We start from the raw sequence: 14,889 nt of genomic DNA, 5'->3' as shown, positions 1-14,889 counted from the left end.
TTATTTATTTATTTATTTTTTTGAGACGGAGTCTTGCTCTGTCGCCCAGGCTGGAGTATAGTGGCGCGATCTCTGCTCAATGCAAGCTCCACCTCCCGGGTTCACACCATTCTCCTGCCTCAGCCTCCCGAGCCGCTGGGATTACAGGCGCCTGCCACCATGCGTGTCTAATTTTTTGTATTTTTAGTAGAGACGGGGTTTCACAGTGTTAGCCAGGATGGTCTCCATCTCCTGACCTCGTGATCCGCCCGCCTCGTTGTGCCCAGCCAGAAAACAGAGCTTTTAATCTATCGTTTGAATTCTGGTTTTACACATTATTAAACTTAAAAGAAATATGTGATACGGTCATCTCCAGTGAGGTGGGGCACTGATGCAACCACACACATTTTTAAAAAGCAGGGAAACAGGCCGGGCGCGGTGGCTCACGCCTGTAATCCCAGCATTTTGGGAGGCCGAGGCGGGCGGATCACAAGGTCAGGAGATCGAGACCACGGTGAAACCCCGTCTCTACTAAAAATACAAGAAAAAAAAAAAAATTAGCCCGGCGCGGTGGCGGGCGCCTGTAGTCCCAGCTACTCGGGAGGCTGAGGCAGGAGAATGGCGTAAACCTGGGAGGGGGAGCTTGCAGTGAGCCGAGATCGCGCCACTGCACTCTAGCCTGGGCGACAGAGCGAGACTCCGTCTCAAAAAAAAAAAAAAAAAAAAAAAAATGTAGGGAAACATTAAGTGTTAAACTGAACATTGCTGTCTTTAAGAATGATTTGAGTTGACAAAAGGGGGTTATCACTATGTGTTAGAATAGCTAAAAAGAAGTCACTATCCAACTTCTAAAAATAGTCCTAAATTTCAAAAAACCTTATTCATATATGTACTGCTATAGAAAATATAGCCTTGAATAGTTGGAACATATGAATATTCACTTTTATAAGGGAATATCCAAGTTAATTATTAAAAAGAATGTCCCGTATTAATGTTCTGTCCTCAAAGAGCAAGCATACGTTGACCAATGAACCATTTAATAGCCATTAAGGAAGATTATAAAATCCTCTGAGGGTCTTTCTAAAGAAAATACATTGTCAGGGTAGGGAGAGTTGGGGAAAAATTCACCTCCAACCCCATAAATATCTTTTTTTTCTTTTTGAGAAGAAGTTTTGCTCTTATTGCCAAGGCTGGAGTGCAGTGGCGGGATTTCAGCTCACTGCAACCTCTGCCTCCTCCTAGGTTCAAGCGATTCTCCTGCCTCAGTCTCCCGAGTAGCTGCGATTACAGGCATGTGCCACCACGCCCGGCTAATTCTGTATTTTTAGTAGAGACGGGGTTTCTCCATGTTGGTCAGGCTGGTCTGGAACTCCCGACCTCAGGTGATCTGTTCCCCTCGGCCTCCCAAAGTGCTGGGATTACAGGTGTGAACCACCGCACCTGGCCTATATCTACATTTTTAACTCTTAGTAAAGCTAAATGGGATTCTAAACATATCAGTAAAATGGATGTAAGAAAAAAAGACTACCATACTTCGAATCGATCCCAGTAGTTTTAAGGTATAATGGAATCAGAATAAGAAAAATATTAGGAATTTAATTTCTTGCCCAATCATTTAAAAAATATTAAGGTTAATTAACTCTTAGAGGGTGTTTATCAGAAACTATATAATCAGTGAGAAAGTACCTTTTAATGTACAGCACTTTATTATAACTCTTCCTATGGAGGAAATACTAGAAGTATTTCTTTGGTAATATTAATGAACATATTAACTAATGTTTAAACAATGTATGCTAAGTTTTTTATTTTATTTTATTTTATTTTTTTTGAGACGGAGTCTCGCTCTGTCACCCAGGTTGGAGTGCGGTGGCCGGATCTCTGCTCACTGCAAGCTCCGCCTCCCGGGTTTACGCCATTCTCCTGGCTCAGCCTCCCGAGTAGCTGGGACTACAGTCGCCAGCCACCTCGCCCGGCTAGTTTTTTGTACTTTTTAGTAGAGACGGGGTTTCACCGTGTTAGCCAGGATGGTCTCGATCTCCTGACCTCGTGATCCGCCCGTCTCGGCCTCCCAAAGTGCTGGGATTACAGGCTTGAGCCACCGCGCCCGGCCGTATGCTAAGTTTTTATCTTTGATAGAAACAAAGGAAGATGTTGCCACTCACTGGTGGACTACTGGAAATCCAGGTAGACCTAAGAAGATGCAGTAAAGCCACATGGCTTGATGGAGCTAACCTGATAAATTACTTAGGCCATATGTTTCAAATACATCTACACTAAATTTTAGTAATCATTTTCCATACACTGCCTGGAAGTTTAAATGGTATGACTGCAGTTGGGTACTAACATTGGCCAAATTCATTCTTTCCTCTCTATGTCACCCACATTCAAAGGCCACCATGCAGGTAAATAGAAAGTCTAACGTTTAACCACCTATGCCACTCTAAAATGGTATATCCAGGAACAAAAATGAAATTCACATTATAGCCTATCATGGCAGCATATTTTTTTTTTTTTTTTGAGACGGAGTCTCGCTCTGTAGCCCAGGCTGGAGTGCAGTGGCCGGATCTCAGCTCACTGCAAGCTCCGCCTCCCGGGTTCACGCCATTCTCCGGCCTCAGCCTCCCGCGTAGCTGGGACTACAGGCACCCGCCACCTCGCCCGGCTAGTTTTTTGTATTTCTTAGTAGAGACGGGGTTTCACCGTGTTATCCAGGATGGTCTTGATCTCCTGACCTCGTGATCCACCCGTCTCGGCCTCCCAAAGTGCTGGGATTACAGGCTTGAGCCACCGCGCCCGGCATGGCAGCATATTTTTAATCAATCTAGATAATTTGGTCAGTGGAAAATTATGAGATCAGTTAAGAAAAGAGAAAATTTAATAGTATATCACATATAATACTAATATAATTTTCAAGAAAAATGTGTAATAATTTATATACCATCATCTAAAGAAGAAAAAAAACTCCTCAATTATGAGACTACAACTGAAGTTTAGTATAGTAAAAATATGCATTCTAAAAAGTATTTAATTAAAAAATAGCAACATACCTTATTTTCGATGACTGCTTCTGTGCAAGCTTGGAGCATGCTTAAATGGTGAGCAAAAACCAGAAATTTAAGTGAATCATTCTGAAGCATCATCTTAATATAATCCTTTACAGCACCTGCCTAAATATTAAAAGGTAAACCTTATTAGTGTCATAAAAGTGATTATTTAAAATTTGTCACTTTTAATAAAGCGGCTTGAAAATCAGTAAATATGAACTTTTAGCTGCACTGTTCTCTAGGTAGCCTAAGGAAGTAGAAGCCCACATATAAGGAAAATGTTGAAGAAGAGGGACAAGAAGGGAAAAACCTGAGCAGTTAAACGAGAAGAAGACAAGAATTAGAAGAATTAAAAAACAACACAACAATGGGTTTCAACGGAAAGGAGGTAGTCAAGTAGGCTATGATCAAGAAGGAGTTGGCAGTTTTGTTTAGAAGGTGATTTTCAAAAAAGTTTACATATAAGACTAAGTAGGACAGAGTTAAGGAGAAAATAGAGAGCAAAAAAATCAGATGAAGAGCACTTTTTTTTTTTTTTTAAAGGGAAGACTGAAAAGAGTAAGGTTTAAGGAAAGTTGTTTTGTTTTTGTTTTTGTTTTTTACTTAAGAAACTTAGGTGGACTTACAAATAGGCAGTTCAAGGAGCACACAGATTAAGATAAATGGAAATGAGGTCATTTAGCGTATCTCTGGGATGGAGAAGGTTCCAGAAGAGGCTGGAGTGATGGGATGAAGACAACAGTAGTGAGGTCTGAGAGAACAGGGGGACATATAGAACAATTGTGAGGTAGAAGGAAGAAAATTTAAAAAGTTCAGATTAATAGGTAACTTGAGGCCAAGTTACTTAGTAAGAGTGAAAAATCAATTTGGTATGAAATAAATAGGAATTAAAGAGGATCGCATGAATTAAGCTTAAAATATGAATATATGTATCTTTTAACTTTAAAAAATCTGGTTATTTACAACTTTTGGAAAAAGATACCAGGCTGACCACATTTAACTTCTGCTCCATCTCAATGCTATGTTTAAAAGATATCTAAGTGTAGAGGGACAAAGAGAACTGGAGAAAAGTCAATAGCAACAAAACTTTGGAAGCTAAGAAGTACATAATGACTGACAACTGATTAACCAATCTCACAGATCCTAAACTGGCTATGGAAACTGGAGAAGCACTTGAATTATGCTGCAGTCATCTAAAAAGGTTCAGAAAATGACACCTCTGGAATGGGGACAGGTGTGGCTAGAAGGACCTGCTGAAATAATGTTTAAGTAGTTGATTATGTACAATACTGCTATTTACCTTCTCTCTACCTATGCCATACAATAAGTAACTACTATAACCATTCTGGTAGAAAACTACAGACTTATTCTCTGGAGTGGATAAAATAGAGGGTATTTGGATGGAGGAATCCTATATTGATGATAAGTATATCCTACAAAATTCATGGGGATTACATGAAAGTTACAAAATAAATGCTGAGATCTGCCCCTCTCTCCCAGCCTTCTTACCCCTATACTTCCCCAAACAGAAACAGGCTTATGTCCTTCAGGCAAGAGAGTAGAATCATATAAAGTGATTCTTTTCTAAGGAATCTGAGCAGCCAAGAGAAAAAACTAAAGATACTGCTATCAGGGGTTTCCCAAGGAGACATCCCATTCAGAACACCCTTTATTGAAGGCCATAGTCTATAAATCATATACATGTGCAGAGCTTCTAGTCAGTGGTTAGTGTCTTTCTTGTAAATATAAGCAACCAACCAAAGATCAATAGATATTTGTAGAAAGCAACATGTATGAACAGATCAAATATACAGAGCTAAGAAAACTGGAAGAGATTGCATTTATAAAACAAGACCATTTTCCAGAAAAAAAAAAAAAGAGAGAGAGATATAAGGAGGAGAAAAAAGTACTCTCAGAAATGAAAAATATAATAGCAGAAATGGATAATTCATTGGTTACTAAGCTAAGGAAATCTCCCAGAAAGTGGACAGAAAATATGTAGGCCAGGCATGGTGGCTCACGCCTGTAATCCCAGCACTTTGGGAGGCCGAGGCGGGCGGATCACTCGAGGTCAGGAGTTCAAGACCAGCCTGGCCAACATGGTGAAACCCCATCTCTACCAAAAATACAAAAATTAGCCAGGCGTGTTGGCACGCGCCTGTAATCCCAGCTACTCGGGAGGCCAAGGCAGGAGAATCGCTTGAACCTGGGAGGTGGAGGTTGCAGTGAGCCGAGATTACGTCACTGCTCTCCAGCCTGGGCAACAGAATGAGACTCTGTCTCAAAAAAAAAAAAAAAAAAAAAAAAAAGAAATATAAAATATAAAATAATTAGGGGATCAGGTCATGAGGGCAATGTATGAAAATATAGGCATAATAAAATTCTCAGAAAACAAACAGAGAAAAAAAACCAACAAAAATAATCAAAGAAATAAAGTTCTACATAACTGAAGGGCATGAGTTTCCAAAATGAAAAATGGAAAAGACCCACTTCGTGTCTTTCACAATGAATGAAAACAGACCCAGAACGAGGCTCATTATCAAGAAATTTTAGAACACTGGGACACAGAAATGATTCTATAAGCTTCCAGAAAGGGAAGAAAAGATTTCATAGAATCAAAATAGAGTAACAATTCTGAATTGTATTGGATTTCTCAATACCAATACCAGAAATGAGAGAAAATGATTTCCCTAAATTTTATATCCAGCTAATTAAAAATCAGATAGAATAATAATATTTTCAAATACGCAAGGAATGCAAATAATTTGCTTCCAATATACCATTTCTTGGGAGGCTACTGGAGAAAATCCTCCAACAAAACAAGGAAGTAAACAAAGAAAGAAAATAATATAAAGGAAAGAGGTGAAAATCTCTAGGATGAGAGCTCTGCAGCAGGCCTAAAGAGTAACAGTTCAGACTGGAGCTAATCAGAAGGAACCAGGGGAAATTTCTTTAAGAAGATGAGATTAATACAATGCTTAATGTTTAAAGATAATGGGAGGAGGTTAAATAACTAGGGAAAACTTTGAGGATGAATTAGTGACAACTACACAGAAAACTAATAAAAGAAGAAAATAAAAACGTTTATAATTATTAATGCCAAAGAAAATAAAATGAATTGTGGAAGAAAACATATCCATAGCATATATTTCACCTGTAAATGTTGTAAATATGGTTCTAATAATAAACATGGTGCATACTGATCAAGCCAAAATTGGTAATAAGTTGCTATAAAATCAGTAAAACTATGACTATCACTTTCATGGAAGGATGGAAATAACAGAAAGGGCTAAAATTTTATCTTCCGTATTAAGAAGGCAACTGATGACAGCTAAAATTACAAAGCAAATAGTAATACAAACCAAGCAGCAATATAAGTATGGTGCTGAGGGATTTGAAGTAAATACTAAAAAAAAAAAAAAATCAGCTGAAAGAAAAGAAGGTTGTTGCCTTTGGGAAATAAGGTTAGAGGACTGTTATTTTTTGGATCTCTGGTCATTAAACTATGATACTATGTAGGTTTGGTAATAAAAAATTATAAAGAAGGCATTTCGAAACTGAAAAATACCTACTTAAAATTCATATATATGACTATAAAGTCACATGACAGATTCTGCAAATGACATTTTGCATGTCTAAGTTTTCTAAACCACAGAAATTCATCATACAATGAGAGAAGGGGCTGTTAAGAACTTTAGCCTTGGATTTCAGTGCCTTGGAAAGTGGAAATGAAGTACTGTCAAAACAAGGAGCTATAAATTCCGGATATGTTGTCATGGCAACTGAACCATTTTAATAAAGTGCATGTTTGCCTAAAGAGCTATATTTACTGTGATAAGCCTTTCAAAATGTACATGTCAAGATGGAGTACTTTTAAGGTACATTCATTACTATCCAGTCCAGATTTACAAACTATATAATTGCTAAACCTCTAGTCTCAGATGGATTCCCCCTCCTCTTCCCAAGTGAGCAATTTTTGTTAGAGTCTCCTCCACTGATATCACCTGCTTCCATCACGACCAGAGATGCTGATGCCAAAGTTCAAGCCCCCTTTTCCCACTCCTTTCCACTAGTGCTTCAAAAAGGTTTATGGTTCCTAACATTATTATAAAGCTCAATTACATAACTGGCTAAATAGGCTCTTAGGACTAACAAAGCAACTTAACCATCATTTGTGATACTGCTTTTTAGGAGAAAATGTGTTTAGTATAGCAAAACATCAAAAGTTACAAATGAACTTTTGGGATTCTCTTAGGTTCTTAAGCTGGGGATTACACAGATTTTCATTTTAAAATGTACTATGCATGCATTTTAACTATTTTGATTTTATCCTAATAAAAACTATCACTGCATTGTCAGATTTGAAATTATCTGAACAGGAATTTGCTTCCAAACGATCTTAAGCACATAGTATGTGGAATGGCAGGTTCTCATAATAATTAACGTCTTGGTTATGCCGGTTCAGGTTTCACAGAAGTTGCAGAAAATGCATGTGTTCAAAACTCTATTTTATTTTACTAGAATTGATCTGTTAGTAATGAGCCTGTTAGTCGAAGGTCTAATTTAAGTAATTAACTATACATTATATCTTATTTAAAAAAATGCAGGCCAGGTGCGGTTGCTCACGCCTGTAATCCCAGCACTTTGGGAGGCCGAGGTGGGAGGATCACCTGAGGTCTGGAGTTAGGGACCAGCCTGACCAACATGGAGAAACCCTGTCTCTACTGAAAATATAAAATTAGCCAGGCGTGATGGCGCATGCCTGTGGTCCAGCTACTCGGGAGGCTGAGGTGGGAGAACCGTTTGAGCCCGGGAGGTAGAGGTTGCGGTGACCTGAGATTGCACCATTGCACTCCAGCCTGAGCAACAAGAGCAAATCTCCATCTCAAAATAAATAAATAAATAAAATAAAATACAACAATAAAGAGAATATTCATTTTTTTTTCAGTGAAGAGGTACACATTTTACTTTCTGAGGTAAAAGTGGTTAAAGAAAAATCTATATTGCACTGAAGAACTGATAAAAGTTATTTGATTTCAAATTGTTGGCTTTTAATCAAATAAAAAGAAAGAAAAAAAAGAAAGACAAAAACATCAAAACTGAACTATGACAAAGACTCTCCTTTGATCTCACTTTAGTTAGGCTCTCCTGAGCCCTCTGTGCAACTAAGCCTTCACCTTGGTCTTCTGTGTCCATCCTATCCTTGCCAGGCCTGCATAGCCCAGTCTTATAAGAACCCTACTAAGTCATTTCAGTGAAAATCCCCCCACTCTTGATATTGGATGTAGTTCCTCATTCCGCACCTTTGGATGTATAAAGCCTTGGCCTGTCTTTAGCAAGAATCTCTTCAGGTCTCCTCTTAGTAATTTTCCATTCATCAACTCTCTCAACCTACTTGCTGGCTATAAACCTCTACTTGTCCTTGCATTTGGAATTGAGCTCAACCTCTCTCGCCTATTGCAAAACAGTTGACCTCTATACTGCAATAGTCTTGAGTAGTCTTCCCTACTGTTTTTAACAAGTCCGAATAATCTTTTCTTTAACAGCTATAACTTACAGCTAAGAGAGTGTGAGCACAAAGAAAGCTTCCCTTTAAGTCCTGAAGTCCTCAGAACCCAGTCAAATGACAGTTTTGTTCAGATATCGCATGACCTTTCAAACTCTTTTTTTTTTAAAGCTCTTTTAATGTCTTCTTAGTCACAGGTGAATTGTGATTGGTCTAAGCAAACCTAGCATTTTCATTTCCCCTGCAAATGATTCTGACTAATATGACACCTAAGGAGTCTGCTGAGGGTTTCAAAAAAACATCCTCCCTGACAAAGGCACTCTTAGGAACACTTTTCCTTGCTTTAGACATTATGGGCTGCACTTCATATCTGATATCCTGGAATGCAGCAGTCATCTTGGGGCTATAATAGGAGCTGTTGAGGGCAAGCAGCGAACTGGGTCAGACAACAAAAGACAGAAGAACCTAGGTTCTCTCTCTTTTTTAAAAAATAGCTTCATTGTGATATAATTCCCATGCCATAAAATTCACTCTTTTAAGTGTACAATTCAATGGCTTTTAGTACATTTGCAGAATTGTGTATCATCACAACAGTCACAACCTAACAATGTTAGGACCTTTTCATTACCCTAAAAAGAATTCCTTTACCTCTCAGCTGTCATACCCCAGCTCCCCATCATTTCAACTCTAGGTGAACACTAATTAACTTTCTGTCTCTATGGATTTGACTCTGTTGGACATTCCATATAAATGGAATCATATATGTGTTTTCTGAGACAGCTTCTTTAACTTAGTGTAATGGTTTCCAATCCATGTTGTAGCATACATCAGCACTTCATTTATTTTTTAATGTCAAATAATATTCCACTGTATGAATATATATGCATTTTATTTATCCATTCATCAGTTGATATACTCTCTTATTTTTATTCATTTATCTACCTCATCTTATACTGTTCCTTAACAACTTATTTCTTTTGTGATAGTTGATTTACTTTCTATCCTTTAAAATTATCTTAAATAAGCAGAGGCAAGTACCAAAGTAAAAGAGAATATGCACTGTTTATTTACTCCTTGCCTAGCTTCTGCAGCTCACCACAAAACGAAGGCTAGACATTGTCTTCCAATATCCCTTCCCCCTTTGCCGATAGTTTTTAATTTAGAAACTTTTTCATCAGCCTGAAAAAACATTTTCAAATCTGTTAGTAAACATTTTGAAATCTGGTAGGAGACAGCCTTCAGGAGAAGACTAGCAGTTTCCATACCATAATGTCAGGGCTTTGAACATTTTTACAGAGCCTCATGCCCAAATTTTCCCAAAGAAACAATAATTTCACTTCAAAAGATGGTTCCAGTGAACTATCAAAAGTATTATTTTCTTATCTCAAAGAATGTTTTACTTCCTTATAAATATATCTGCAAATACAAATCTAATGCCTCTAATACATTGAATCTTTTGACACTGACGGAGTTCCACAAGCAGCACACTGAAGGGTAGATGGGATACAATCCCCCGTGAAAAAGGTAATTCCAATTTAATATCTTAACCAACACAATTTTACAAAAAAACCCTGGGATCCTAAATCTTTCCGTAAGGTTTTCAGAACAAGTTATAATAAAGCAATCATTATCCATCAATCAATCAATCAATCAATCAACTTGGCAAGGATACATGAGACAGCATTCCTAAGAATGACATAATTCCATTTACCCAAAATTCACCCAAATTTTGACAAAGTAAAGTCAATACTATTATGAACTTAAAGAAAGTTATTTTCATGGAAGTTTGATCATAAAAGTCATTGATCAAAACAGCTAATCTAGGCCTGACACAGCGACACATGGCTATAATCCCAGCACTTTGGGAGGCTGGGGCAGGAGGACTGCTCAAGCCCAGGAGTTTGAGACCAGCCTGGGCAACATAGTGGGAGCCTGTATCTACAAAAAATTTAAAAATTAGCCGGGTGTGATGGCATGTGCCTGTCTGTACTCCCAGCTACTTGGGAGGCTGGGGCAGAAGGACTGCTTGAGCCTGGGAGGTTGAGGCTGCAGTGAGCTGTGATTGTGCCACTGCACTTCAGCCTGGGTGACAGAGTGAGGCCCTGTCTCAAACAAACAAAACAGCTAATCTAATTCTTTTAAAACTGAATTCAATTATTAAAAAAATTCTTGATTTATTTCTAAACTCCATCCACTAGTCATGGCAATAAGTACAGAATAAACCTTATTTGGGTGTTAAAAATCAAAACACACAGAATGTACAGACTTTAAAGTCTGCATCTTTTCCATGCCTATTCAGGGATGTTGAAAAATCACTAATAGGGAGCCAGGCATGATGGCTCATGCCTGTAGTCCCAGCTAGTCATTAGGCTGTGGTGGGAGGACAGCTTGAGCCTGGAAGTTAGAGGATGCAGTGAGCCACGATCACACCACTGCACTGCAGCCTGGACAACAGAGCAAGACTCTGACCCTTAAAAAAATCACTAATAGAAAAATAGGTAACACATTAATCCAGGGTCATTAACAAATATTATGTCTATTTAGCTATCCTTGTAGAATGATGGCTAAGCACATGGACTCTGGAGCCAGACAGTCTGGGTTTGAATACTAGCTCCATCATTTACAATGTGAGAGACATTGAGAGTCACTTAATCTCTGTGGTTTAATTTTCTCATCTATAAAAGAAGATAAAAGTACCTATACTGCATAGGGTTGTGGTGAAAATTAAATAAGTTAGTCCATGAAATATGTTTGGATTAGTGCTTGGCACATAGTGGACATTACAAAGTATTAGCTCCTATTATTAGCATATTTCTCCAGTAAACTGCAAAAACTATTTCAACATCATAACCTATGACTCCCAGCTCTCAAACCACCCCTTGCCCAAAGAAAATAGAATCACATCTGAGAATTCTGTTACCTTTCCTTACTTTACTCATCCTCACTTCCTTTCCTTTTGTAACAAGAGAGGTTATTTCTTCTTCTTCTTTTTTTTTTTTTTCTTGAGACAGAGTTTTGCTCTTGTTGCCTAGGCTGGAGTGCAATGGTGCAATCTCAGCTCACTGCAGCCTCTGACTCCCGGGTTCAAGCAATTATCCTGCCTCAGCCTCCTGAGCAGCTGGGATTATAGGCATGCACCACCACGCCTGGCTAATTTTGTATTTTTAGTAGAGACGGGGTTTCTCCATGTTGGTCAGGCTGGTCTGCTTGAACTCCTGGCCTCAGGTGATCTGCCCGCCTTGGCCTCCCAAAGTGCTGGGATTACAGGCGTGAGCCACCGTGCCTGGCAGAGAGGTTATTTCTTCTTTTTCTATGGTAAACTCCTCTATTTGTGATTCCAACCTATCCATTCTTGCCACCTCAAAAACCTTAGAACACTCCTTCTCAAGTGGATTTATTTCCTTATCTTTAATAAAGCCTTCCTCCATGCCACATCTCCATATGGTTAATATACTCTTTTATCCTCTAAAATGGTAACATTATTTTGTTTGCACTGTATTGATTATTGCTGACTATTTCCTGCTAATGAAGAGGAGGCAGAGTGTCCCCAATTCAGAGCCAGAGATCCTTTCCGAAACTACAGAAACGGCACAAGAAGAAGCGCTCTTCAGTCTCATATCTTCCCAGACCCTGTGCGGCAGGGAATATTGCAGTGGCCTCATTATACCTCACTGCATATTATAAATAGGATTCCACCTGTGCTAAGCTGCTGAGGCAATTAAAGAGGAAACACACTTTGTGCATAATGGAAACGTGTTTAAAGTAATTTGCCTTCTGGAAAGTTGTTAAGGCACGAAGGAATGCTGCCATCCCTCTAGTGACAAGAAATTTTAAATTATGGGTTGGCTTTAATCCTTTTCATAGAAAAATAACTGGCATTTCTCCCAAAATGGTTTCTTCTAAAAATGAGGCATTGTTGTGGTACCTGTTGTAATGTACTTGAATTGAGAGATGGCCAGACCATACGTAACACAGGTATCTGTTTTTTTTTCTAGGAAAGTATTATGCTGATCACAAATCTGAAGAATGTGTTCATTTTCATCCATTGTATTCTCAACATATATTACAAAGCAACAAAAACAATGACATAGAAGAAAAGTAATTCTCCTAATTATTGGAGATTCTCCACTAATTGACTTTGTACTGGTAACATTGATTATTTTTGGTTCATTCCTTTGTTTACTATTTATCATCATTATTTTAAAAAAAAGTTCCATTGTTTTATTTTATTTTTATTTATTTATTTTTATTTTAATAGGTTTTTGGGGAAACAGGTGGTGTTTGGTTACATGGATAAGTTCTTTAGGTGTGATTTCTGAGATTATGGTGCACCTATCACCTGGGCAGTGTACACTGCACCCAGTTACACGTCTTTTATCTCTTACACACCTCTCACCCTTCCCCCAAGTCCCCAAAGTCCCATTGTATCATTCTTATGCCTTTGCGTTTTCTTTTTCTTTTTGAGAGGGAGTCTTGCTTTGTCACCCAGGCTGGAGTGCAGTGGTGCAATCTCGGCTCACTGCAACCTCCAAATCCTGGGTTCACGCAATTCTCCTTCCTCAATCTCCTGAGTATCTGGGACTACAGGCACACGCCACTACACCCGGCTAATTTTTGTATTTTTAGTAGAGACAGGGTTTCACCATATTGTCCAGACTGGTCTCAAACTCCTAGCCTCAAGTGATCTGCCTGCCTTGGCCTCCTGAAGTGTTGGGATTACAGGCGTGAGCCACTGCACTCGGCCTTATTTTTTGATTTTTAAATGATAGCCATTCTTGCAGGAACAAGGTGGTATTATACTGTGGTTTTAATTTGCATTTCCCTGATAATAGGTGATGATGAGCATTTTTTCATGTTTTTTTGGCCATTTGCATATCTTCTTTGAGAATTTGTCTATTTATGTACTTAGCCCACTTTTTGATGGGATTATTGTTATTTTTTTTCTTGCTGACTTGTTTGCATTTCTTGTAGATTCTGGCTATTAGTCCTTTATTGGAGGCATGGTTTGTGAAGATTTTCTCCCACTCTGTGGGTTGTCTGTTTACTCTGCTGACTGTTCCTTTTGCTGTGCAGAAGCTTTTAAATTTATTTAAGTCTCATCTATTTATCTTTGTTTTTGTTGTATTTGCTTTTGGGTTCTTGGTCATGAGCTCTTTGCCTAGGCCAATGTCTAGAAGGGGTTTTCCACTGTTATCTTCTAGAATTTTTATTGTTTCAGGTCAGATTTAAGTATTTGATCCATCTTGAGTTGATCTATGTATCAGGTGAGAGATGAGGATACAGTTTCATTCTCCTACGTGTGGCTTGCCAATTATCCCAGCACCATTTATTTGAATAGAATGTTCTTTCCCCACTTTATCTTTCCGTTTGCTTTGTCGAAGATCAGCTGGCTATAATTATTTGGCGTTATTTCTGGGTTCTCTACTCTGTACCATTGGTCTATGTGCCCATTTTTACACAAGTACCATGCTGTTTTGGTGACTACAACCTTATTGTACAGTTCAAAGTCATGTAATGTGATGCCTCTGGATTTGTTCTTTTTGCTTAGTCCTGCTTTGGCTACGAGTTTTTGGTTTCATATGAATTTTAGGATTGTTTTTTCTAGTTCTGTGAGGAATGATGATGGTTATTTCAATGGGAATTGCATTGAATTTGTTGATTGTTTTTGGCCATATGATTATTTTCACAATATTGATTCTACCCATCCACAAGCATGGGATGTGTTGACGTGTTTCCATTTGTTTGTGTTGTCTGTGATTTCCTTCAGCAGTGTTTTGTAGTTTTCCTCGTAGAGGTCTTTCGGGTCCTTGGTTAGGTATATTTCTTTCCTCTTTTTTTTTTTTTTTGCAGCTACTGTAAAAGGGCTTCAGTTCTTGACTTGATTCTTGGCTTGGTCACTGTTAGTGTATAGCAGTGCTACTGATTTGTGTACATTGATTTTGTATCCTGAAACTTTACTGAATTCATTTATCAGATCTAGGAGCTCTCTGGATGAGTCTTTAGGGTTTTCTGGGTATACGATCATATCACTGGTGAACCATGACAGTTTGACTTTCTCTTTACTGACATAGATGCCCTTTATTTCTTTCTCTTGTCCGACTGCTCTGGCTAGGACTTTCAGTACTATGTTGAATATAAGTGGTCAAAGTGGGCATCCTTGCCTTGTTTCAGTTCACAGGGGGAATGCTTTCAACTTTTCCCCATTCAGTATAATGTTGGCTGTGGGTTTGTCATAGATGGCTTTTATTATCTTAAAATATGTTCCCTCTATGACGATTTTCTGAGGGTTTTAATCACGAAAGGATGCTGGATTTTGTCAAATGTCTTTTCTGCATCTATCGAGATGATCAGGTAATTTTT

The 14,889-nt window shown here is 38.4% G+C and overlaps 1 protein-coding gene across 11 annotated transcripts in view; it reads right to left on the bottom strand.

Annotated features, from left to right (window-relative positions):
• The window catches only part of ZRANB3 (zinc finger RANBP2-type containing 3), a 304,975-nt gene that overhangs the window by 72,605 nt on the left and 217,481 nt on the right, over nt 1-14,889 (bottom strand). For all 11 annotated transcript variants that reach the window (XM_050750964.1, XM_050750966.1, XM_050750961.1 and 8 more), the window contains one exon: nt 3,027-3,146. In XM_050750964.1, coding sequence (XP_050606921.1) covers nt 3,027-3,146 — 120 coding nt within the window. The remainder of the gene's footprint in view (nt 1-3,026; nt 3,147-14,889) is intronic.

Source organism: Macaca thibetana, chromosome 12 (assembly GCF_024542745.1).
Source record: "Macaca thibetana thibetana isolate TM-01 chromosome 12, ASM2454274v1, whole genome shotgun sequence".
NCBI lineage: Eukaryota > Metazoa > Chordata > Mammalia > Primates > Cercopithecidae > Macaca > Macaca thibetana.
Note: the sequence above shows the minus strand (reverse complement) of the source record. Positions and strands in the feature narration are given on the sequence as shown.